This window comes from Lepisosteus oculatus, chromosome 26, assembly GCF_040954835.1.
Source record: "Lepisosteus oculatus isolate fLepOcu1 chromosome 26, fLepOcu1.hap2, whole genome shotgun sequence".
NCBI classification, from domain to species: Eukaryota; Metazoa; Chordata; class Actinopteri; order Semionotiformes; family Lepisosteidae; genus Lepisosteus; species Lepisosteus oculatus.
Window position 1 is genome coordinate 255,781 of NC_090721.1, and position 27,242 is coordinate 283,022.

General features: G+C 43.2%; 1 protein-coding gene across 5 annotated transcripts; it reads left to right on the forward strand.

Annotated features, from left to right (window-relative positions):
- Nucleotides 1–4,506: 4,506 nt before the first annotated feature.
- Nucleotides 4,507–26,062, forward strand: eif4h (eukaryotic translation initiation factor 4h). Of its 5 annotated transcripts, XM_015367520.2 has the most exons (8): nucleotides 4,511–4,627; nucleotides 10,312–10,502; nucleotides 11,474–11,538; nucleotides 12,797–12,893; nucleotides 20,872–20,952; nucleotides 21,391–21,537; nucleotides 21,986–22,101; nucleotides 23,101–26,062. In XM_015367520.2, exons 1-8 carry the CDS (start codon nucleotides 4,563–4,565, stop codon nucleotides 23,104–23,106), a joined length of 768 nt encoding a protein of 255 aa, XP_015223006.1. In that variant the 5' UTR covers nucleotides 4,511–4,562; the 3' UTR covers nucleotides 23,107–26,062. The 5 variants fall into 5 exon arrangements, with proteins under 5 accessions (XP_015223007.1, XP_015223005.1, XP_006640858.1 ...); XM_015367519.2 differs by lacking the exon at nucleotides 23,101–26,062 and having other exon boundaries at nucleotides 4,508–4,627; nucleotides 21,986–23,091; XM_006640793.3 differs by lacking the exon at nucleotides 23,101–26,062 and having other exon boundaries at nucleotides 4,510–4,627; nucleotides 10,315–10,502; nucleotides 21,986–23,089.
- The last annotated feature ends 1,180 nt before the right edge of the window (nucleotides 26,063–27,242 follow it).

A 27,242-nucleotide genomic window follows, 5' to 3' on the forward strand; every position in this document is an offset into this window, starting at 1 on the left:
GGCATGAAGACGCTGGAGCTGGCTTCCTATTTGCGGTGCCGTTCACAATAAAAGTCCTCTAAAACACGCTAAAACTCCTGGACAGTGTAAAGTTGCATTTCTGGCAAAACAACAATTTGTGCATCCTCAGAACTGGGTGGAATGCGATACGAAGGCTCGCAGCTAATAGAAAATGACCGGTCTTCAGTCGTTTTTACCTCCTTGCTAATGTTTTTGTGTTTTTAGATCACTTCCTCTTGGCAAATTGGTACAGTGCTGGACAGGGGAAAGAGTCGCCTCTGACCAAACAAAACTGTGTACATCTCAAAACCCTTTTTATCGTATGGGGAAAAAAACAGTTTAAAGAGAATGACAATTTACAGGAGTATAAATGAAAGAATAGTTTGCTGGGTCAGCTTCAAAGGAACAGGTAAAGGTTTAGTCCATGCTGAGAGGAAAAGAAAAGAACATTTCGGCTGCAGAACCTTCTTCAGATTTGAGGGCGTAAATGAAACGAAACGTAGGCATCAGTAGAGGTGATCTGCAATACAAAAAAACATGAAAAATTCCAGAGAATGTTAAAAAGTTACAAGTAACCTAGACGAAATTACTACGCAGGTTTGTTTTAATGTTTTTATTTTTTAAACACAAAAGGGAAATACAACAAACAGGGGTATATACATACAAATGTCACAACGTGATAGAACAAAGGTACCATCAGATGAAGGAAAGAACAAAAGAGAAAAATTAGTACGCAGGTGTTTGCTTTGCTGAGCGCTGCTGTACTCGTTACTGAGGACTTTTACTTTGATTGAAATTCGGCTGTTTACAAACATTTCCGGTTCATTCGCGCTGCTTAATGGTGCACGTTTCACGACCTTGATGACGCTATATGTACTCTACTACATACTTTTTTGTTATTGTTACAATAAAAAAAAAGTTTTAACAAATATCTTCACGCCGCTTTGCCTGCCGTCACTGAGCAGGAATTGTGAGGTGTTCCGGGTCACGCAGCTGGGCGGGGGGTGGAGTTACGGATTCAGGAAATTGAAGGAGAAGTTGCTGTATTAGTACTGTAGGGAGTTTTGATCTTCGAATAACAGATATTTAAATTTACAGAGTTGTGTCTTCAATGTCTTGCTTTAAAAATGAATATTGTCTCCCTGGCATAAATTAAAGTAAATCTAAACCTAAAATGAATATTACACTTCCTAATGTTTTGCAAAATGGGCAGTGGATATTCCGAGGGATGTGTTCACTGAGTAGCCTGTAGTTTTTGTAAAAAAAAAATTTTTTTTTGTAACTTTATGTGATATTTTAGAATTTATGCGGAATAATCAAAACTTCATACCATTTACATTATTTGATGGTACTAGTAAAGTTGGCCCATGCCTCTCAAGAAATCAGTGAAAGTTATTAGAACATCAAGGAAATGCAACCTGTGCAATATTTCCATTAGAAAACCTATATGTTTTTTTCTCTTACCATTTTCTGTATACTTCCTTACCAGTTTTTCAAAATATTTTGAAAACATCTTTGCTTTCAAATTAAAAAAATCAAATTGTAATATGCTTTATTGAGAGTTGGAAACTCCTGTGTTATAACACACTTAGACGAAATGGCAGCACACAAAGACCAGACCTGAATGAGCAATTGGTGGTGAACACAAACTAGTAAGAATTCATGGCTGATGGCTGGAATACTAGCACCACCCAAAAAAGAATAGTTTGTTTCATACTCCCACTACCTTTTGTGTAAGGAAATGCCTCCTCATCACAGTTTTAAATGCACTTCCATATAGTTTCCACTTGTGCTCTCTTTTTGTTTCACTGCCTCTGGGATGGCCTTGTCTGTGCCTTTGATGACTTTGAATATTTGGATGAGGTCCCCTCTGTTCAAGACAAAAAGGTTCAGTTCTCAAGTTGAAGTTCCCTCATGTCACTCAATGTAGGATGTTGAGTAAGGTAAATTCACAGAATATATCTAAGTGCTGTTCTGTAGTAATTCCAGAGCTGTTATATCTTTTTAATATAATAAATTAAGGACAACATGATAGCGTAGGGTTTAGCAATATTGCCTCACTCTGCTGGGGCTCTGGGTTCAATTCCAGACCTGGAGTGCTGTCTGTGTGGAGTTTGTATGTTCTCCCCATATTTGCATGGGTTTTATCCAGGTGCTTTTGGTTTCTTTCCATAGTCTGAAGATCTGCTGGTAGGTTAATTAGCTTCAGGGAAAATTGACCATGGTGCAAGTGCATGTACGTGTGTGTGTGTGTGTGTGTGTGTGTGTGTGTGTGTGTGTGTGTGTCTGCACCGCCATGGACTTGTGTCCCATCCAGGGTTATCCTGCCTTGCGCCTTTGCTTCCTGGGATAGTCTCCGTCTCCAATGCAACCCTTAATTGGAAGAAGTGATCAGAAAATGGGTAGATGTTAAAAATCGAGTGCACATTATTGGTACTTTTTTACAGTTAAATACCGAAACAAATTAACAAATTGTGCACCATTTTCTGACACACCAGACCCTCTGTTAGGGTTCTTGAATTTATCTTTTATTTTTTGTTAAATCAGAGTGATTAAACATAAGGAGATATGGATATAAGGCATTTGAAATCTATTAATAAAAGGCCCTGACTCAGCAATTTTAGAACTTATTTGAAAAGCAAGTCTAAAAAAATGACATTTTAAAATAACTCACTGCATAATTTGCATGGCATTAACAGTTTTATTATAAAACTATTTGGATTATTTGAAGTGTCTGACTGTAATCATGATATTTAAAAGCTAACTATAACATTGTGTTGAAATTATTATCATAAATATCTGTCATTTTGTGTTTCATGGCTGAATTTCTTTAATGCCCTTGAGTTACACCTTAACAATATTTCATGTCACCATTATTATATTACTACCTTGTTTAACCAGACTGGATGGGGACTCGGATAAAACTTCACTGTACTTGCAAGGGTGGATTTTTAATCATTTGCCTTTGGCTGTCCCCTTGTGCCTGCGATTTGAAACCAGGAGCAGGTGTCCCCTTGGCTGGAGAGACCATCTGCTGAGCCAACACTCTGGACAGGAGGCCTCTGCACGAGAAGTGTCTGCAGAGGAATCTGCCAGGCCGTGGGCAGAGAGGTGCAAAATGGAGTCCAAAGCTAAACCCATATACAGTTAAACAATAACCGGGTTGCCACTAGCAATACAATTAATTACCTGGCTCTATTATATCTGGAAATATTTTAAAAATTAAAGCCAAACATAGCAGCAATCTAAAGATGCATTTTTTCCAGATACAGGCAATGCCTCCACTACATAACCAATCTTTAAACCAGTACTTAAAATACACCTGAAGAAGGCTCCACAGCTGAAATGTTGTGTTTTCTTTCTTCTCTTTTCAGCATGGAATAAACCTATTACTTGTTCCTTAAAATGTTCTACTTAGCTTTGCTGAGGTTGTCCCCTGTGTAGTAGTGTGTCTTGGCTAGTCAGAGTGAAGTTTGTTCATGCCTAATGTGTAGACTCCACACCTCTGACAAGGCACACCACTCGATACGACCTACTCTGTAGATAGACTTGAGCTGTAGACTACCCCTGGGTTTTAAGTATACTGGGTGGACAGGACCTCAGACCTGTTATGTGTTTGTCAGGTTTACTTGAAGAATTCACGCTTCATTTTGTACTGTACAGTTCTGCAATTTCCCTCACGGGATCAATAAAGTATCTATCCATCTATCTATCTTAAAATGAAACTATCATAAATAGAAGGTAATAGCAGGCCCTTTACCATCAAGACTTTCAGTTTCTTTTCCAGTAAGCAAGCAGGAAATCTCCTGAATTTTTAAAAAAGCTTCCTATCCAACTGCTCTTCATTCCTTTTTACTTACACATATTTAATTCATTTCAATTAAGGATTTGCATCAGTGTAGGCTGGCTGCAAAGCTGAATGTCTTCTTTCCAATGGTACCAAACTACTTGTTCCTTCACAGGATTAATTTGTCCACCAATTTTGGATGCATTTGTCCTGGAACCGACTGTTACTGATAAGAAAAAAATCACATTATTATTAGAAATACCTTCTATTAATGAGAAATGTAAACAGTTTTCTAGTCTTGGTTTTGGCTGTGAAATGTTTGTTTTTCAGGTTAAAACCTTTAATTGTTAGAACAATGAGAACAGATAAATAAGAATCCGTTATTATAATGATAATAATATTATTTGTGACAGGAAGCTTATTTTAAGAAACCGGACACGTTAAACCTTGAGTCCAGAAAGATGACCGACAATAGACAAAATCTCATTGGGAATACCATTTCGAGTTTTCTTAGTGCATTGAATGTTTTTTTCCCTGATATACATTTGGCACGTGTGCCGTTAGAACAAATCAATAACCAAATAAACATTTGAATCGCTGCTTTTAAAATATTGGGATGTGTTGTATTTCTTGTTTTTTAATGTTCAGGACTGAGTTGTGGACTCCTACCCCAGTCGCGGTGTCGCTTTTTGGCCAGGCGCGGCCAGGACAGCCCTGCCCTGCTCTATATTGCGGGTCCTCACGCTCCTGCCTGCTTTCTCCTGCACAGACTGCAATGGCGGATTACGATAACTACGATGACCGGGATCGGGCTTACGGCAGCTTCGGAGGTGGAAGGGGGTAAGAAAACAGCCATGGGAACAGGATGTTTATTTAGTGCCAGCGCCAGCACCAGGAAAGTGGTGCTGTGTGGGGGCGAGATGCCCCGATGGGTTTCGGGGTCCAACTTGAGTAGGCCTGTCAGGGGGAGACGGGGGACGGTGTGGGAGACGTGCTGGGATGAATGGGGAGCCGGTGTGGTGGATTAGGAAATCGCTGGGATTTGTGATGCATCCGAGACCCCCAACTGTAAATTATGGAAGCGCGATAATGTGCTCCTGACTTTTAACTTCGGAGTAGTAGCGATTTTACAGCTGGATCGGCGGCGTGCAGCTGTGCGGCTGGTGAGCCGGGCTGTAGCGTGGTGCCAGCGGGGCAGTTGGCGCCAGGGAGCCCGGGAGAGCAGCGCCACATGTGGGTGCCGGGGCTGGGGGGCGCGGTGCACCCCGGAGTGAAGGAGACTCGCCCTTGCGCGCAGCCCGCTGCTCTCTCCGGAGCTATACAAACTCGGCTAGATGTCCCGTTTCTCCACCCAAAAATCAGTATCCGTTACATTCTGTGCTGTCCATGTTGCTAGACGGATACGTTTTAACAAATATGAAATGATTCTTCTGCAATATGAGGTGTCTGAACACTAAATATCCCCCCCCTTTTTCGTCCGATGCTAAATAAATCAGATTTTTTTTTACTTTAAATCTAGAAAACTGCCCTTTCACAAAGGGGGTTCCTGTTCCGTGGGCGGCCCTGTTTCCACAATACCTAAACAAATATTACCATGCGATTATTCATTTTGTTATATAAACCAGTAGTGTCCCTCAGGAAATACTAACATAAAGTAGCTGGTAAAAGTAATTTCGCAGAAACGAGGCTGGTTAGCAATAGAGTGGTTTGTGGAAGTCCTGAGTTTCCATTAGTAGAACGAGGTTGTAACTGAGATGGAATTTAAATTAACTCGTTGTCATTCGTATTGTGTGTGAAAAGTGTTTTTATACTCTTCTTGCAAGCATATTGCAGTACACTTTTGTAAATTTACATTTTTTAACCAGATCTTAGAATTCTTAGTTATGATCAGAAATATTAAGTGAAATTGCATTAGGAGTTTTGGTGGTAACTTCATAGGAATATCTTTTGTGAAAGAAATTGCTTAAGTACTCATAAATAATTATTTATAATTGTTCATTGACACAATGTTTCTTGCTTTTTACAAGCTGTTTGGTGGGGTTTGCTAAATGTACTAAAATGTGGTGGGTAGCTTCATTTGTAGATGAGCAGTCTTTCACCTGAAATCTGACTTTCTTTGGACGAGGGGTTTTATTAGCTGCTGATGACTCAGGGGCGCAGGAATGATGCCAGAGACCAGGAGGCTTGCACTCGTCATTGCCATTCGGATGGTTCGGGCCTGAGCTTGGCACATTTACTAACCACCTCTTCACTTTCAGTTAGACTTGCAAGTGGAGGGTGGGAATCGGATCACAATGGTTTCACACTGGGAATCTCCGATTCAGCCCAGGATTTAAATCAGGTAGAGTGGGATGGAGCAGGAGAGAGGCAAGGTGAGATTTGAAATCTCTGGTCACAGTTCTTTCTGATCTTGGCACACTGTCTGATCTTCAGCCATCCGTCTGCACTACACTGCGTCAATGTCACATGGCTTGGCCAGCACAATGGTGTGTAGGCTGCCATGCTTTCCCATTATTGGCACTTTTACTGCAGTTTTCTTTTCAAGACTTAAGATCCCTTCGGTTTTATTCAGCCCATCTTTACCTGAGACTTCTTTATTTTCTGGGAAGGTTTGTGCAGGAAGCTGCGTCAGTAAGCAAGTTGCAAAGGAACAAGTAGAAGTTAATCCTGAAAAGTTTATTTTACTTCTGCACATGTTTAGCAAGGCTATTGAAAATCTCTATTTTAAATTTCACTGGGAATAACAACAGTCAGGAATTAGACATATTAAAAGATTTGATTGTTTAAGGTTACAGTAATTTGTCTTAACCCACTGTGTGGAGGGCTGGCCACAGGACGAGGAGGCCGGGACCCCCTGCGGAGTGAGGAGTGACCAAGGGGCAGAGGTGGAGATGAGGGATACAGGAGACGGATGCAAGGGAGAGAAGGAGTATGAATACATACAGTATTTATAATGCTTAAGGGAAGAAATGATGTCATGATTGATTACAAATTACCGTAAGATGAGGCTCGGTGAACTTGGCTGTTTTCATCCTTTCCAAATGTTCTTTTAAACCCAGTTCAAAGTCAGTATATCGCATTGAGATGGTTTCTTTGTAGGGCTAACAGGGGCTGTACCAGAGACCAGTGAAGAGACTTAATTGTGGAAGAATTGATAAATAAGGGGTCTGGAGCTCACAATAGGCTTTTGATACCCCTCACAGACTGACTAGCTCCATGCAGGGCAGCTGCAAACACTAGTTAGCTTGTTTGAGTGTTGTGTAGACTATGTGGTGTGCAGTGGTTCTGAAGTACTGTTAGGGTGGTTTCCTCAGTGCATCTCTGCTGTGCAAGATGTGTCCCCTTGAGAAAAGCACAAAGGAGACAGTGGGTAGTGTGTTTTAAATCTCTAGCTCTGGAAGATGAGCTGTCTTTTCTTGCTGTGATCATGCTGTGCAGATTTAAGTACACCTTCCTTTGAGCTGCATGAGTTGAATAATGTAGTTGTTAAAGATTTCTACTTCTGTTTGAAGGTGTTACTATTGTATATTTGAGTGGCTGGCTGGTAAGGTATGATAGAACACATGGGATTGGAACTGATCTTTTTTTGATAAATATCACAGTTGAATATGTAGATCATTGACAAAATAGTGGAAGCATGTAAGTAAATAAGATATAATATTATGGCATTATATTAAGATTATAATAATATAATGCCAATTATACTGAAAGCATTGGCTTCCACACAGGTGTCGATCATGTGTTAATAAGCACATAAACCCTACTATGTTTAAGGTCATAAAAATACTGGAATTCAGAGTTTCACAGGCTGATGAATACTGGAATTCATCAGCACAGGCAACAGTAGGCGGAAGTGCACAGATCCACAGAGCCCAGTGGATTGATGAGCAGGACACTGATGTAATCCTTATGTCACGGCCTTCTCGCTCACCAGGTTTGAACCTGGTATAGCATTTATGGGATATTGTGGTGTGATGCCCGAGACAGCATTTTCCACCTCCGTCAAACAGGTGTGAGTTGACTGACTTTCTTGTGGAAGAGTGGTGCCGCCGCCTCCCACTGTGTTTATGGGCTGTATGTGGTGACCCAACACTGTTAAGTAGTTTTACATTGCAGTTTCGACTGTTTTGTCCCCTGCCTGCAGGTGCACAATGCAAGTCTTGTAAAGGCAGAATTTTTTAAGGCTGAAAAGCAGTTAAAGTGGATCAATTAAGCTACTAATTAGTAAAATTAGTTTACTAAGTGCAGAGTTGGATTGAAAATTCAGGGGGCTCTGTAGGCCTTTAAGAAATTCATTGTAAGGGATTCCAGTCTGTTTTAGATGTCTTAGAGGCCATCCGGATGTATATACTGCATGAGTTAATGCTTAATGGTTTTGGACTTGTAAATGTTTTCTGTGCAAACATTGATGCAATTTGTTTTGTCATTAATTTGGCAGGTGGTGTACCTTAATCTGAGGTACAAGGTGTACAGTTTATACTATAAACACTAATTATATGCACTTTATTGATTGCTATATATGTACCAATAGAAGTAGCAAGTTATATATTGGTACCACAATATTCAGTTGAGTTTAAATTCTATAGTTTCTACTCTGTGCAGAACATTTTAGGGTATAGTCTTTAGTTCTCACAACTGGTGCTTAATTAAAATAATTAAGCATCCAATTAATGGCAGTTAATTTATTGAACTTGAGTTTATACAAACTGTCACCTTCTTTCTCACTACACTGGCTGAGGTATTGAGCTGGTGACTCGCACGCACCTGAGAGCTTGCCAGTTGATCAAGATGTGAACTGTCGATCTCTTATACAGAGGTGGATGCAACCTTTTCTAATTGTTGAACAGTATTCATAATGCATTTGCAATATTTATGAAGTTGATTTTAAAAGCAAGTGCTTGAAGTTCACTTATAAAATAAAATGTAATTGGCTGCAGTTTGTTTTTAAATGCAAGTACATTTAACTTCAGCACTGGCTGCCGTTTAGTCAGAAACAAGGGTCAGCAAGTTTTATTTACAGCAAGCATTATGTTTGAAGTTGAATAATTATGAAACAGAAAGCGAGTAAACCAGAAATCTAAACAAATAAGCAAAGCAAATTAAAGGCATCAGCTAGGACTGAGAAGGTGGAGCTCTGTTGAAATTAAAACCTGCAGACTCAGTAGACACTGGCATAGCATGCTGAAGAAAAGGTCAACTCTGCTACTGCTTTTCAGTTCTGGGAGGACCCATGTACTCGCTTATTCCCATGGAATATTCCACTCTCTTATTGTGAGGGCAGTGTGGACACAATATACACAACATATGCAATATATACACTGTAAGGTGGGAAGTTGTGACCTTGTGTTATCATATGACTTTTAACTCTCTGAAGCTGAGCTCTACAATTAGCTTTTATAAATTTAGAAAAGTAGACTAAGAATGAGACAGAGCTCACAAGCTTTGAACTGGGAATGGATGAATATTAATTTAAAGTCTATTGAAAGTGAATGATTGTACTTTAAATAAGTGAAGAGATTTCTCTCTAGACAGCAGAAAAAGAGCCCAGGATTCAAAGATGGTGAAGTGTACAGAGTTGCAGGCACAGCTAAAAATGTTAGAATTGCTAAAAGGAAGATGGGAAAAGGACATTGCAACAGAGGCAAGATGTAATGCAAACTATTATTTATTATTTATTATCAGCTTCTTCCTGCACCTACTACCTAACCTGAATTTGACAAATGTCAGATTTTTGCAGTGCATTATACATACGGGATTTTCAATGCATAGTGAGCCTAGCTTCTATGGTAAACCTAGGTATTGGAGAAATGATTGTGTGTTTATACTGTACTCAAAGTTACAGTATTATTCAATAAAAATATCTACAACAAAATAAACGTATAATTAAATGTTGCATTTTATAGGTAGTTGATACTGTGTAACACCACAATAAAGGTTCAGTCTATATTTTGTTTCTCCATTGTTCAGCGGAAATAACATTGTGTAGGCATTTTACCTGTTGTCTACTAGTTGTACTGAAGGCTCAGTTCAAGTAAAGTTAACTTTATTACTGTACATTGTATATACTACTTTATTTTTGTATTATTGTATTGTACTTACTATGTATTATAATACATATTATATATAATAGAGTATGATATTATTGTGCATTATTAAAAACCTTTAACTGAAAAATAAAAATTATTAAGCAATAATAGAATACTTGTATTATTTAATAGCACATACATAGATGAGTGGCAGTGCTTTGAGGCATGTGTCTTGGCATCCGATCTTCTGTCCACAAAATTAAGCCTTTTCATTTCCTTGAAACAAAGGGTAAACAAATGTCTGCTCTTCCTTTTTAAAGCAGTTTCCACAGATTGCCCATGTGGCTTGAAGTTTCTTATTTTCCCCACATGAGCTCTGGCCTTGCTGTGTCTGCACCAGTGTGTGAGTGTAGAGGGACCCGGGGCCGCAGGTCCTGGTGTAGAAGGGCCGCCGCTGTTCACCCTTTCATCTGTTGCTAACGGGGTTTTTCTGAACAGAAGATCCCGAGGAGGTAGCGGCTCAGGAGGACCCCGCAAACAGAAGGAGCTGCCCGCAGAGCCTCCCTACACAGCCTATGTAGGAAATCTGCCCTTCAACACGGTGCAAGGAGACATAGACGCCATTTTCAAGGATCTCAGTGTCCGGAGCGTCCGACTAGTCAGAGACAAAGAAACAGACAAGTTCAAAGGTGAGGACCTCCATTCCTGGGCTGGGTTTGTTTTTCTGATAACGGAGTAGCCAGGGCTGGGCTGCTGGAGCTGGCTCTGCTTATTCTGAAGTGTGGCATCCAAGCGCAGACCAGTCCTACAGCTCTAGTTTTGATTGCATTCTAATGCTGTTGTAGATTGAACATAATTATGGTTTAAAGTAATTTAAGCCTCTGTGAAATGAAGTAGGCTTCGATAATAAGGGTCTGTTATCAATTCTTAATTTTGAAGGAGAGGGCTCATGGCAGAAAGGTTAGATAAAAGCAGACCACACACACCCCAATCACAAGCTCCTTTCTATACGCAGTCTTCTGTGCTTTTAGAGGAAATTGCTTGAACTCCCCACCCATTTTGTGCCCCTGTGGGTTGTCCATGGATGTGTACTTTGTCACGTTGGATACAGCTGGCTTTGCTTCTCTTATTTGTAGAAAATGTGGAAAAAGAATGTTTCCCCATGTCATAGCCACTCATGATCTCCAAATATAAAGTGACACCCCAAACTCTGCACAAGGAGCCCCCCCCCCAGCTTTGCACAAGCTTTATGTGTAGGCAGCAACGTTTAAATTTCATTCATACTCAGGATTAGATTCATCTTGATGGCATGCTGAAGTTATTAAAAGGTTTTTAAACAAAAATAGGGAATTCGGGGTCTGGTTGACTTCCCAGGTTGGTGTTGTCAGGTGTTTACAGGTCGGCACACGGGCAGAAGAAGAGCACAACTGCTGGTGTCCCGATGTTGCACCGTGTTAAAAGCGGAGAGAAGCTTTGCTGGCTGAAGCCCCCTGACCCTTGAACATGCAGGGCTGCTGGGAAATCTTTCCTTCCAAACGGTCGAGGTGGTTTTGCACCCCTTCCTGTGAGCTGCATGTGGCTTACAGGTCCTGTTTGACAGGGGTGGGGCAGGGACCCGTGGAGCACTCAGCACAGTAACCTTTCTACCCCTTTCTTCCAGGGTTTTGTTACGTAGAGTTTGATGACTTGGAATCCCTAAAGGAAGCCTTGACATACGACGGGGCTGTAAGTAGTTCGCTTGCTTGCTGTAATTGGACCTGGGCAGCAACGCTGACCAAGCAAAGCTTGCAGAGCTGTTTTGATTGTAGCAGGTGTTGACTTATTGCTCACATGCATTGACTAAATTCTCCAAAATCCTAGTTAGATGGTAGTTGATTTCTGGACCTTGAATGGGAAAGCATTTAAATGTAAAGATACATTTTGATTGGTCATTTGCTGTCATTAGGACTTTAACATTTATTTCTAATTAATCCCTTACCTATCAGTGTTTTTAGTTTGAAACTCTGCAAGACCCAAGTGAACTTCTTCACACGGGATGAGCAGTTTGGTTCATTCTACTTGAACCATTAAAATCTAATTTGATTTTTTTAACAGTAGACCAGCTGTCAACCAGACAGAATGTAGGTATTGTGTGAAATATTAACTCACCCTTTACAGGGGTTAAGTTCCTAAAACCTCCATGTTTTGCGAAGCAGCCAGTGGGAAATAAGGGGTTAGCTTCTTGCTGCCACATTAATGGCTGTAATTTATTAATTTAACAAATTAAATTAAGATATTGTAATTAAATTCTTACAACTCAGTTGATTTAAAAAGTGCATTCTTGAAAACAGTGTGGTCCTGTGAGCTTGCTCCTGTGACGAACGCGTGCGTCTGGACGCCCAGCTGGGCGCAGAGCCGCTGGCATGTGAGGGAGGTGTGCGGTCCGGAGCTGGAGGAGGAGCCGGGCACGTCCGCTTGCAGAACCGCGCAGGTTCCAGGGTTGCGACACCCTCCACCATGAGTGGAAAGGCAATCTCTTTCAGAGGCCGATGTAGTGTAACTGCAATGCTTTCAGCATTTATTTCAAGTAGGAAAGACAAAATAAGTCATCTTGAAGCTTTGCATTATTTTCAGTATTGGCTGTTCCTAACAGAGCATCTGGCGTAGTGGTTCAGAAGCCATGTCTGTGTGAATACACCAGTGAGCACGGCAACAAGTCCGCGGTGTTGAGGTTTTCACAAGGTCGTGTCCCCTGCACGGTTCCTGTTCGTGATTGTTGTAACTTGAAGTGCCGGTTTTGACTTTTCTTTGAAGAAGGTAAACCCACATTCTTGCAACAACCAAAAAATGTGGTTTCCTGGATTACTAATCCCCCTGGGTTAGTGAATGAGCCACAATAAATGCCAAGTGCAGCCGGCTCTGTAAGTCCCACACAAGCCAAGGCCTGAAGTTAGCCAGTCAGATGTGATCTGAAGTGCCTCACTTCTTCTCCCACTGTCCTCAGCTCCTTGGAGATCGGTCACTGCGAGTGGACATAGCAGAGGGCCGCCGGCAAGAAAAAGGTGGAGGAGGGTTCGGTTTCCGAAAAACGGATGAGAGAGGTACCCGCTTGCTTTTCCTTGGCACTGTCAGAACTGCTGGGGCAGCTTGAGGGTACAAGTAGCTGCTTGTACCCCAGTCAGTAGCTCCAGAGCGGTAATTGTGGTTTGTTTTTACTTCATATACTTCTTTTATAATCTGGTCTCATATAGAACACAGGCTAGAACCCATGCCATTTGAACTTCTAAAAAAGGTTTATACCAGAGAGCATTAAATTAATTGTCATTTTTAATTTTTCAAAGTACAGTAATTGGAATGTTTAATTTCTTAGAAATCAATTAAGAAATTAATAATGGGTTTACAGTGTAGAGAAAACCGGTTCAGGGACGCCAAATAACGTAGATTATAGTGGCTCTCTGAAGGCACCAGTTCTGTAGGGTTTGGGCATTTACTGAGACAATTATTAATTGTAGCAGTAAATCACAAAGTTGATTCTTTTGGTGGCTTTAGAATCCAACCATGCGATATAACTCAAACAACGCACACACACAGGTACTAATACACGAGGATACATTTATTAATACATAGAATATGCATATAAACCTAACAGATCTTATCGAGAGGGTTATCAGAATACAAAAGATATATATTCAATCAGTTACAAAGAGTTATACATATCAAGAGGACATACGTTCAGTATATCATTCATTAAGACCGTTTCGTAAAGTGGACTTGGTTACAACTTCTACATTAGATACTCAAACAAGTACATAACTCTTAGGAATTAAATTGATATCAACTGGTTGGGATAACAATTGAATTCTCGAGCTGTAATGCATTGAAGTTGAATACTCATCCAATCTTTGGGGATTCAGATCTCCTGCGGGCACAAAGAAACAGTTGCAGGCTGTTGCTGTCCAATCCGCGCTCTCTGGCTCCGTGCCAGGCTGTGATGTGCGGCTTGCGACGGTGCGCTGCTGATGCTCACTGTTGGCATTAACTAGCAAAGTTTGTGCACAGGAGAAAAGATGACTGTGGGTCCCAGCAAGTCAGGAAGAGGACCAGTTCGTTTATGATGAAGAGCTAGTTCTGAATAGTGATTCAGCTGTCCACAGTTCCGACCAGTTCACGAGGCCTGCTGCTGGTTACTCTCTGGCAACCTCCACTCTAGACTCTTAGAACAAAGGAAAGTTCTGGCACTCGGACACACTGGCCGTTCCGTGGTTGTCCGGGCTGAGTCTCAGGATGGTCAGGAGGCGCGCTGCGAGAATGTCCTGCCCTTGGGAGCCTTCTGCTCCTGGGCCGTCCTGCCCTGGAATTCTCCTTTGAATTCTGTTGAATCTGAATCTGAATCTTGTTGAATCTCTCAGGCTCTCTGTGTTGCCTGTTTTTACCTGGAGGAACTTTAGCTCATTGATTGGCTGAAAGTTCCATGGGCATCAGAGTCCCACGTGGGTTACTCGGCCCTACCGGTCCCTGATTGGTTGATCAAGGTGAGATATGAGTCACTTAGTCCTGACACTTAGTAATGCAGTCCAGATGTCCAACTCGCACTCCCTAGACAGATAGGCACCAATGGATGACCATTGATCATGATAGCCAGGCTTAGCTAAATGCATCCCCCTTTGGGAGCTGTCCTTGGACCTTAAATCACCTTGCATGAATGGTTTCTCTGTGGCGGCACCACAGAGATGAACAGAGAAATGAGGCCTCATTTGGGAAGCTCAGAAACACTTAATTCTGCCTTATTATTAAGCCTCGCCGCTACATATCCCCCCTTTTTGAAGGTCACGAGGTCCTGAGGCGTTGTTGCCTTCAAAACAAAACAGAGTTAAGTGATGTCCCTTGCCATTAGAACATTAATCTTAAATGTCTACATTACTCCTCGAGAATTCATACCGGAACCAGCATTGGATACAAACAGGATGAATAACATCTGGAGTATGTATAAACACGGTAGGAGACATTATCTCAGTCTAGGAATTACACATCAGGAAGTTCACTGTCAATATCTGATACCTCTGTGGTAGATATTTGGGGAGAAGTCACTTCCTTTCTTTTGACATGCTACCTTTGACTCATTCATGCTACCCAGAGTACATCTTGATGTGAGAGTACATCATTCAGAGTACACTGTCAGTCATGATCCAGCTACCCGGCAGCAGTGTTACAATAACACCAGTTCCTGTTCCCAGCCCCCCCATAAACCACAACACCTGTGTTGGGTATCTGCTAGGGTGGTTTGGAGGTTTGTTCCATTAAAGCAAACTAACTACCTGTACCTCTTCAGGGCTTACTGTTTCTTGGATTTCTATCTAATTGAATAGTGTGGCACCTGAAGGCATCTTAGACCTCAAGTTTGGTCTTATATTGTCTGGTTCCAGACCGTACAGTGTTAAGTTACCATGCTGTACTATGGCCTCCTCGGGAACTTACAGGAAAACTATTGGTTAGATAGCTGCATTGTGGTAGCTGTATCATACTTGTCACAAGTCACAGTGTCAGTTAAATGTGGTGTGCTGACCAGCCATTTACTTCCCACCTGCTCTTCATGGGGTTCATTAACCTCCCTCTGCTCATTAGTAGCTTTACACCCTTCATGGGTGAATCGTTTAGACACAGCCAATGGATAGCTTTGGTAGCCATACCCATCTCAAGATTTGGAACCGAATTCAATCTTGGATTGCCTTCTGGGTGACCTATGAGCGATGGGGTTAATGTCACATGCTCCTCTACTGAGAAGAGTGGAATCAAGTGGGTTGGGATTTGTGCCGTGGTTAGACTGGCTACAGTGGCACTAAACTCCCTTAACAGGTCTTGTGTCAACATTCTGGCCTGTTGCACACAAGCATAAACCCACTGTATAACACCAACAATCATGTCCACTGTTTGGGGAATAAGGTTTAACCCTGTTGCATAGGAAGTTGCCTGTAGGGTTTTCCCTAAGCTTTCCAACTTTTGCTGCTGTTGATACAGTCTGTCACTACCCTCTGGCATCTCTGACACCTGCCTTCTTGGGGCAGTCAGGGTGAGAGTGCCAGTAGCACACAAACCTACCAGAAAAAGCAAACGTGCAACAGTGGCGGCAGCAATCAGTCCTCCCAAAAGTCTTTTCGGGTGGCTGATCCCAGTCATCTCCTTCTGAGTGACTGTTGCCTTTCTAAGCTGGCGCGGCGTGTACATGGTGTCTTTCTCAGTATGCCCTGTGGCATCTTGGGCACCAACATCCTGGAAATCTGGGGAGATCTGACGCAGCGGTTGATGCTGCTCCTCCGTTTCCAGGGCATCTGCTTTTTCGATTTGTTCATGCCTGTGCTCTAGTAACCCTGCAGGGGGCGGTGCAGCGGTGGAGCATGCCTGACCCTCGGCTGAGTGGTCATCTGGAGCACCTGAGTGATCTGGGATTGTTATCCTATTCTCACTGTTCAGGTCCACCCTGCACACTTCCTGATTGAGGAATCCCTCTATCGGCATGTTTACAATCGTTCGCTGGGCGTGGGTGTAGGACACCTGCTCACTCCCCCCTTCCCTCGCTAGGGGTTCAGGGAGCTGCCCCAGCACTGGGATAGCTAGTTCACTGTCTTTGAACTCACTATCACTCACCAGGCCCATGTCAGTGCAGGCGGGGATTCTGACACCTCTCTTTGCGATGTCCTGCACTGGCAGGCGGGTGACTTTACCATCCAGCTCCAGTCTGGCTGAACCACTGTTGGTCAGACTCAGACTGACAAACTGAGCTGGTGGCTGTAAGAAAACCGGCTCGGCTTTCATTCCCTGTCCCTTCTGGGGGACTGGGTGTGTTGGCAACCCTGCCGTTGAGGCAGGAACAATCAGGTCAGTCTCACTCACTACCTGGTAGTTGTGAGAAATAATGTTACCTGACTGCAGGTTCCCTGGGTCAAAGCAGAGGGAATCGGCATCTGGGATCAGGTGTGTCCACAGCGCAGTAGTCTCAGCGTCGAGCTGGACCTCCTGTCTAACCTGTGAATGTTGCACCAGGGGCACCTGGCGGTGGCCCTGCGACAGCTGCTCAAGCAGATCCTCACTAATAGAGGACCTCTCAGGGCTAAGGGTGAGGGCTTCATCACCAACCTGCTCTCCTGCCATCTGGATCCCTTCCACCACTGCAGGGTGGTGGTCCTGACCCCTCTTAGGTGCCAGGGTGCACAGGGAAAGCTCCTTTTCATCGCCAGGTGGGGAGATCTGCTCCTCTTTAGGGACGTAAAAGGTGTGTGCTTTACCTGGTGGATCAGGCGGCTGCTTGGAGCACCGCTCCTGTGGCATGGAGGCTGTTGTGACCTCAGCCGGGACACGACTTCCCTGTATATCTGGGGAACAAGGAAATATTTTTATTTCTTGTCCAGAGGGAACAGAAGGAATCTCCGCATGGGCTTCTGTGTTCGGTGGGCACTGTGTGAGCACAGTCTGCCTCTTGGCCCCCCTTTCCTTCTGTACAGAAGGCTTAGGAGCCTTGACCTGTTTCCACACCTTGCCTTTCTGGTGATCCACCAAAGGTTCCTCTCTGAGTCGCATGCCCTTTTCTTTTTCTACCCGTTTGAGCTTGCCGTGTGACATCAAACACCTTTCAACCTCAGTGTCAATCAGTGTCTCACTGGGTAAGACATCTCCCATGGCAGCCTTGAGGTAAAAGCTTCTTGCTTTTCCTCTGCGTTTTACTGCCTGCTCTGTGACTTCAGGGGTGGAGTCAGCACTCACTTGGGAGTGGCTGACCTTATCCAGGCAGGAACCATTCCGCTCAATCAGATAGACTGAGGAAGGGAGAGGGGGCGGGTCTCCGCCTCCTCCAGTGGAGAGTATCAGCTCATTCACGCTTCCGGCAGCCTTCGGGAGCGGTTGTCCCTGTCCTAATAAAGCTTGTTCAAGCCTGGCCAGGCGGGCGGCTACTGAATCCTTTTGTTCAGTTTTTTCTAGCCCTTTCCCTCCCCTGGTGTTCTCATGGCACTTAGGACGCTGGGTGCGGTCCAGTGTGCCTGCTTTGGAACGGGGCTTAGCCAGCTCAGGAGCCTGTGCTCCTTCGAGCAGGGGGGAATTAACCCTGCTGGCTCTGACGGCGAACGCAGTCGCTTTAACAGCTTTTTGCTCAGAGCGACTTTGGACATCATACTCCCAGGCTTTCGGCACGAATCTCTTGATATCAGTCATTTTCATGGTCTGTGCATCTGTATGCATTAAGATCATCTTTCTGACTGACGGGTGGAGATTCGCAATGAATAAACCCTTGAAATGTGTGTTCTCTTCGCAACCCTCATCATTTCGCCCTCCAAAATAAGTTCGTCTAAGTCTCTCGTAATATTCGCGAGGGGACTCTGCTCTCTCGTGCTTAATGTTAAGAGCGGCGGCTATCGCAGCAGTCGGGTCAATACGCACTGTATTCTTCGATAAGTGCTTGACAAAGCTGCTCAAAGTCATTACAGACTTCTTTCATCTGCCTAGCCATCCACTCATGTACAGCTCTGCTGGTAGTTTTTCTAACCAGAAACACTTTCTCCTGTTCTGTGGCGTTTGGCAGGTACTGCAGGTTATACCTGAGGTCTTGAATATAACTCTCGATATTATTCTCTGACACTGCGGGGTCAAATCTCTCTATGTCCTTCGCTAGCTCTCTCAGAGAATGGAGATTTATCCTTCTAGCTTCTCCGCTGACGGAGATATGGAAGAGATCGTGGTCAGACCTGTCGCTGCTAGAGAGAGTGCTTAATAGCGACTCGAATTCAGACCTTTTAGCAACCATCGTAAAACTTAAAGAGTATTACTTTTAAGTACGAAATTACAGTTTTACCACAGAAAACCACAAGATCAAGTATGCAATCAACCCGGTAGATCGCAAAAGATCACAAAACAATCAAGCACTGCTTAAAGAGCAAGGGGAACTTTTTCTTTCGGCTTTCAGCACACTGTATTGTCGTGTATGAAACCCGCGGCGTTTTATATTGAATTATTCCGCTTGGTTGACTCATTTCAGTCTTGCCACGCCCACCCAGGGACGCCAAATAAATGTAGAGAAAACCGGTTCAGGGACGCCAAATAACGTAGATTATAGTGGCTCTCTGAAGGCACCAGTTCTGTAGGGTTTGGGCATTTACTGAGACAATTATTAATTGTAGCAGTAAATCACAAAGTTGATTCTTTTGGTGGCTTTAGAATCCAACCATGCGATATAACTCAAACAACGCACACACACAGGTACTAATACACGAGGATACATTTATTAATACATAGAATATGCATATAAACCTAACAGATCTTATCGAGAGGGTTATCAGAATACAAAAGATATATATTCAATCAGTTACAAAGAGTTATACATATCAAGAGGACATACGTTCAGTATATCATTCATTAAGACCGTTTCGTAAAGTGGACTTGGTTACAACTTCTACATTAGATACTCAAACAAGTACATAACTCTTAGGAATTAAATTGATATCAACTGGTTGGGATAACAATTGAATTCTCGAGCTGTAATGCATTGAAGTTGAATACTCATCCAATCTTTGGGGATTCAGATCTCCTGCGGGCACAAAGAAACAGTTGCAGGCTGTTGCTGTCCAATCCGCGCTCTCTGGCTCCGTGCCAGGCTGTGATGTGCGGCTTGCGACGGTGCGCTGCTGATGCTCACTGTTGGCATTAACTAGCAAAGTTTGTGCACAGGAGAAAAGATGACTGTGGGTCCCAGCAAGTCAGGAAGAGGACCAGTTCGTTTATGATGAAGAGCTAGTTCTGAATAGTGATTCAGCTGTCCACAGTTCCGACCAGTTCACGAGGCCTGCTGCTGGTTACTCTCTGGCAACCTCCACTCTAGACTCTTAGAACAAAGGAAAGTTCTGGCACTCGGACACACTGGCCGTTCCGTGGTTGTCCGGGCTGAGTCTCAGGATGGTCAGGAGGCGCGCTGCGAGAATGTCCTGCCCTTGGGAGCCTTCTGCTCCTGGGCCGTCCTGCCCTGGAATTCTCCTTTGAATTCTGTTGAATCTGAATCTGAATCTTGTTGAATCTCTCAGGCTCTCTGTGTTGCCTGTTTTTACCTGGAGGAACTTTAGCTCATTGATTGGCTGAAAGTTCCATGGGCATCAGAGTCCCACGTGGGTTACTCGGCCCTACCGGTCCCTGATTGGTTGATCAAGGTGAGATATGAGTCACTTAGTCCTGACACTTAGTAATGCAGTCCAGATGTCCAACTCGCACTCCCTAGACAGATAGGCACCAATGGATGACCATTGATCATGATAGCCAGGCTTAGCTAAATGCATCCCCCTTTGGGAGCTGTCCTTGGACCTTAAATCACCTTGCATGAATGGTTTCTCTGTGGCGGCACCACAGAGATGAACAGAGAAATGAGGCCTCATTTGGGAAGCTCAGAAACACTTAATTCTGCCTTATTATTAAGCCTCGCCGCTACAACAGCATTGATGCAGTTTTAAGTATTGTGTTCTGAACTTAAATCTGCGCCTGAGTGACACTTTTAATATTTTGATTTGGCATAATAAAAGGATGTTGGCTTTCACCAATATGCATCTGTCTGTTTTAACAAACATTTTTGTAGTGTGTCTGATACTTAGTTAACGGAGATAACAATACAACAAGGTTTTTTTATGGACTTTTCATCATGCTTTCATTCTTCATTCCTCATCCATCTGCACCTCCATCCTTCAGTTTTCCTTTCTTAGTCACTATACAGTTTTCCCAGTCAGTAAGCCAGCAGTGCTAACACTGCTGTGAACTGTCACTTTCTACTCTCCAGTAATCCGGCTGTCCACCTCACACACTTCTTACTGATGCCAGTGTAATTGAAGTGCCACAGTCAATCTGTGATGAGCTCCACAGCATATTTCAGACTATCCTGCTCTTTCCCAGCTTTGCCTAAAATAGGGATTTAGGGACTTCTCTCTCCACCCTACTAACCCACAATGAGCAATCAGTGGCTGGCGAGCTCTTCGTCACAGTGTGCCTGGAGCAGAGGCCTGCTGCCCCTTCTGCAGGCTGTACCCCATCTTTAACAAGGGCCCCTGTCCATTGCAGGGAGGGGTGCCCCCAGAGGTCCCAGAGGAGGGGGAAGGGACCCCAGAGATTCCAGAGAGGACTTCAGCCAATCTGGAGGAGGTGCGCAATGTTTCACCCTTCGTTTACTTCCAAATCCCCAATTTTCCGTGCATTGGACTGAACACCTACAGTCCCGCTGTTGCTGTTTGGGCACGTGTAGGACCTCAATGCGTCACTAAAGCACAACGGTCATCCTGTTCAGCACTGCAGCCAGTATGTTGCTGAAAGTGCATTCAAGTCCCTGACAACTTTTATAGCAACTTGTCTGTGCTTCAGGGTAGTGAATTCAAAATTCACAGATTTTGATCTTTCCAAGTGAAAATACAGAGCCTTTTCTTTCATTTTTGAAACATGTATTCCAGATTTGATTTAAAATTCCATTAATCTACAGTGCCTGCATTTCATGCACATTATCATTTTTCTCCATGTTTGACGTTCCAGCTGAAAATGGATGGAAGCTGTCAACTTTTTTTCTCCTTCCTGTTCATCTCTTAACAGGCTTTAGAGATGATGACTTCCTGGGTGGGAGGAGTCGAGGGGGTGGGCGCCCAGGCGACAGGAGGGGGGCGAGTGCTGGTGGGATTGGTCGTTACAGGGAGGGACCCCCTCGTGGCGGCTCCATGGACTTCAGAGAGCCCTCCGAAGGTACGGCCCACCTCTGTCTCTCTGCTCCACCACAGAGCACAAACCACACTCCTTCTTCTGCTGGCATAAGGCGCGGCACAAGTACATTTTGTGTCTGAGAGCAGGGGAAGGGGGTGTTTGAGGTCCTCGGCCTTCAGCATTTGTCCGTAGGGTGTTTGTATGGGATTTCAACAGGTGCTGTGGTTTCCTCGTGTGTGCTGAAGACCAGTAAGGTCCAGGTTTGCTTGGCTATTTGAAATTGGCCCCAAGGTGGACTGGCATACCGTGCCCATGCCAGGAACATGGTGAGGGTTATGGCAATCCCAGGTGGGTTCGCTGGGAGGCAGGGAGAGAGAAGGCAGGTCTTTCATGGGTAGTGATATGTTCTTTAGTCTGTCATACATTCAGGATCATGGAGTAAAATGCAGATGTTCTTTTGTGTCTGATGTCGCTCGTGTGCTTTTTCCAGAGGAAAGAGCACAGAGACCAAGACTACAGCTGAAGCCTCGCACAGTCGACGCTCCTCTTAACCAAGTCGCCAACCCCAACTCGGCCATATTCGGCGGGGCCAAGCCCAGGGAGGAGGTAATTCCCAAAGAGAAAGACTAAGACACGGCGGACAGCCGCAGCTCGCCAGAACACGGAGGAGGGCACGGAACTGTAGAAACAGATCGCGCCAGTGGGCAACTTTGACACTGCGTTTATCATTCCTACCGTTAGATGAGCTTTGACCCTCCTCCTCTTCTGAGCTCAGTTTGAGAAAACAAACAATATTATTAAAACACACAATACACAAAAAAGCAGCTCGTGAATGCATGTCAGCTGTTAACAAGTGGTTTTTACGTACACCTCTGCTTCCCTGTATTTAGCGCCTGCTTTGTACTGTAGTTACTTTGGTGGGGGTGGGGGGGTGGATGTTTGGTTCATGTTGACTTGAAAAAGGCAAAAGAAGTTAGCTGCTCTCAATAGAAAAAAAATCTCATCCTATTCTCACGGGACTAAAGAAAAACGAATGACCGCTGTATGTTTAGAGCCTGTGTTTTAATGCAGAGGTGGCTACAGGTGAGCTTTGCTTTCTTTGGCTTCCTCTGTCAAGGACCCATTCTGAACAGGAGTGATGCTTTCTGTTCGTCAGAAGTGTACAGCTGACCTGGATTTGTTTTGGGTAGAAAGGGGATTTGAGCAAGGGTCTGCCAATTTTCCTGACTAGAATTTGGCACGCCTGTAGATGCAGGGCCTGACCTTGAGTGATGCCCTCGGAAGGCAGATGAAGAAAGAGCTGGAGGTATTGTGACCCCACTCAGCCGATTATCAAAGCTTTCTAGGCGTCTTTGATGCACAGGATCGGCCAAAAATAAGATGATTTTTAGTCCCGGGGGAAACAGTATACATTAAAAAAAAAAATTATCTTACAGTTCGCAAGGTGTATAGTTTTAAATTCACAAATCTTCATCTTCATATTTGGAACTTATAGCAGGCACAGACTAGTGTGTATCTGTTGGATCTCTGGGTTATAGCTATATATTTTCTTTTTGTTGTTTTTTGCCACTTTGCATCTAATTTTGTTTTCTTTTGTTTTTAAAGAATTAATAAATCCATGTGGCTGCATTATTCCGGAAGGCTAAACTGGATCGCGACTGGCTTTGTTGACCAAAAATCTTTCAAAGACTTCTCCCAAAGAAAGCCCAGTGTGTTTAAGGCACTGGGTTCTCATCCCTTCTGCAGGTGCACAGGGTGTGCCCTCGTCCAGCTGGTACAGTGCCAGTGGAGTCTTGGGCGGTGGGTACGACCCTGGCATGTGTCAACTCTTTGGTGTACCGACACCAAAGGCAAGCAGCTCAGACAGTGGCTTCAGTTTGATTCTGTTGCCTTTGGGTAAGGACGTCATGACATTTACCTTTTCTTTTCCCCTTCCAAAGGCATCTTTTATGTTGCATACTGATGAAATAGACACAACAGACAAGGCTGATATGCGTTGTCTTTTTTTGAGTTTCTAAAATACTTAATTCAGTGAATCAAAGTTCCACTGTCCTATACATTAAATGATGATACCACAACAGAACCACACTCACCTTTTTTGTCTTAATGTTTTACTTTTGCATTCTGTTATTCTTTGTATTTGAAAGATTTTTGATCGCAGTGCAGCGCAGAGTAGTAGAGTTGCTTTCGGCAGTAATGAAGCAATACAGAAACCCAACTGCTGTAGAAGAGCAGCATGAACACACAGTAGTTAGAAATGGAAAATGGTGAAAAACGCTACAGTCCTAGTCGCGCCGATATGTATTTATCTTCCACAGCTAGCAATAGCACCAATAAGAAATTCTCTTGATTCAAAAGCAAACCACAGGGTGCTTATTGAAGAAAAGCAAACCATTTCCTTGTATCTCCATTCCAGATAGCGCCAAAATTAAAAAAAAAACTGATCAAACATGCAAAGCTTGGGAATCTGTGTTGTGGCCAGTTTTGTTCACATCTCTTTTAAGCCCTAGATAAGACGTGATATAGTGATGAATATTCTTACTGTAGAAAAGTCAGTAGTCTAACTTTTTTTCCTCACTGTTTATGGCAATAAAACATATCTCATCTTACAGACACTCTTAATGTGTTGAAGTATCGGATAAGAATCTGTTCCTAGGCGGTTTGCTGGAAGTCCCAGCGGCTGGGTGTTCCGGAGCTGATGCTGCTGATGTGTCCAGGAGAGCTGTTTCCCTCTCTGGCTCACAGGTCTCCTTTGTCCTCAGCAATGTTAGCTGCCAGTAAACCTGCTGGTGCTGCTAGAGGACAGTTGGAATCTGAAGGCTTCTTGGTATAGTCCTCCCTTCACATGCTGGTCTTGAAGCCTCTTTACTCACCGGTGATGGGGGAGGGGGGATCTTTGATTTCACTTGTAAGGGGAATCCAAGTTTGCTTCCATTGCCCTCAGTGCAGAGTGCTTCCTTAAGGGGGGGTGTTGCAGCTTTCACAATATTCAGTAAACAGTAAGAAGTCAGAACAGGCACTTGCCTTTTTTTTAAAGAATTTCTCTCCAGAGCTTTGAAGTGTTTCTCTTGTCAGGAAATATGTTTTTTTTTTATTGGCTGTGCTTTGCTAACAATTTAAAGTGTAGCACACCCAGAATTGTTTAGGAATTGTTACCAGATTAATGACAGAATTTAGGAGAACTTCTAAAATTGACAGTCCTATATCACACTAGGTAATGGTAACATCAAGAGGCCCTGAGGTAATGTGAAAATCTGAAATTTCTCTCATGCAGTTTCAGCCAATAACTGGCAGGTTTCCCAAGTGATTTATATATATATTTATTTTTCCTCAAATACTTGGAGTATTATGTGGGCCCTCTGTTTGAGCAAATGGGTAACCTTGAAAGGGGTCTGAAGTTTCAGGCAAGAGTTCTCTTGGTTTTAAAAGCCATCATTCTGACTGAATTGAGTTGAGTAGGTTAAAACGTGCAGGTTAATGAATGCCAAGAATCTCAAGTCTCAATGGATTTTAGTTTCTATTCAAAATGGTTCTAGATAATCTTGAAGTACCCCTGAGCACATTATATTTTAAAATTAATATTCTGTTCTGCTTGTTTGCCTCGTCAAATTTTGGCTAGTCTTTTTTTTTTAAAGAAAATTTTAGTGAAATTAAAATTAAATTGTTTGCTTAGGGCCGTAGAAAAGAAAGCAACACAGAATATTAATACAACTATGGAAATGAAGTGGTTATGATACAATGTAGGAGTCCTTAAACTGAGCTAGTGTAAGCTTGTGTACTCAAGATCAGTGGCTGGAAACGTCTGGGCTGTAGACGGCTGTGTTGTCCCTTGTTCAGTTTGAACTGGCGCTGGCCCTCACTGGTCTTTTCCCAGACAGCTGGGTCTACAGATCTGGTTAGTTCACACATTACTGGTCTGGACTTGTCCTGGCATCAGCCTGCACATTGGACATTCACTGCAACCCTGATGAGAGAGACGCACTTCAGTCTCGGGAAAGAAATCTCAAAAGTAAAGGCTCTTGTGCTCAGCGTAAGTGAGGCGCTGTCATGAAGGTGTGGGTGTTTGACTCCCTCGGCACGTTGGAGGCAGGCTTGGTTTCCGTGACTTCTTGGATTTGGCATCTGCTGTAAACTTGCCACCTCCCTGTAGTAACCCTAGCAACCAACAGAGCTTCGCTTTCATGCAACTTGTGCATTTTAAGCTGTCATTTCAAAAATAAGAACCATTTGTGTAACACTTCTTCAAACTGGCAAGACATGCATTGTTTGGTTTATCTTCAGTGTGGATTATTCTGATGTCAGACTGAAACTAAGTCTTGAATGTGTGGGGAGGGGGGAGGGGAGGCAGATTTATATTTTTATTTTTTTTAATTAAACCATCCCATGTTAATGATTGTTTCACTCTTCAGTCAACTGAGTTGACTTTTAAATGTAACAAAGTAAACTCCCAACACTTCACACATTCTGCTTCGTAAGGAAAAAATAAATATGAAAAAGACAAAAAACAGTGAATTTAAGGATTTGGTATTTTGTGAATGATCTTTTAAATAAAAGAAAAGTTAAGTAACCTTCCTGTGTGATTGTGTTGCTGTTGTTCCAAGCAAAAGTGCTTGTTGTATGTCTTACTTAGTCTCTTGATCACCTAGAAACAAAAGGTTAAATATGATAGTTTATACACCGGTGTTCGAGTATTTAAATGAAGTAATATTAATAAAAGAACATAGTTGCAAATGACAGACCATCATGCCCACTATGGAAAAGCTAGTCAGCTTGTTTTATACTCCCAGAACTCTTTGTGAAGACACACACATGTATGATCTGCACAAGATTGCAAAACTGCCCCACACATTATCTGGACCCCTACTCTTTCTTACATTCATCTTCTTCAATCTTAAAAGAATATGCTGCATTGGTGAGACCTCTGTGCATTCACTGACTGGCCACCTGGAACAAGTTTCAGCAAACAATGACCAGACTATTTCCTGGTCTGAGATGCATGTCTGACAGGTTAAAGAATGTGGATCTACGTTTTTTAAAACTTTGTAATCTTCAGTGGTATCAACAAAGTCAATCTGAAGAGTTGTGAAAACAAGGCTTACAGTGAAAATGAAGCACAGGTACTGTTAAGACTGAAAATTGGAGGCACTTCCTTTGTGTTTTTTGGTATCTGGACCAGACTTTCCAGTCAAGCTGTTAATGTCTCTGGAGTCTTGGAAGATGTCATTTTCCACACATGTCCTCCACCCATAAGTGTGTTTGTAGGCTGTCAAACAGCTTCTCATGTTTGTTATCTTTCTTTAAAACTGTCCCTGATGTTCCATTAAAAGACACAGGGGGGCGACTGTAAACCACTTTTCTTCTTCCAGATATCAATATTGCTGTCCTAATATCATTTCCTGGCAGCCCTGGTGAAGAGAAGGTTTATCTCTGTTCTCGCATCTGACATTCTGCATGACCCATTCAAAGAGAACATTTTGAGGTACAGACCACTTCCTCACTCATGGGAAACCTATATGGCCCCACGCAGGGGCTGTTGTTCTCGGCCGTGTTTCCCTGCAGTCAGTCTTGCTGAGCAGCTGTGGGGTATCTTCCCCACCATTAAAGAACCAAGACCTACATTAATGTAAATGAAGGTGCACTGCCTGCTGATATGGGTAACCACCAGTCTTCTTAAACTAGTGCTCTGTGATCATCTGTGCTGTGCATCTGTGCGACCACTTCCTGTTGTACTTTTGAGTATCATGGAA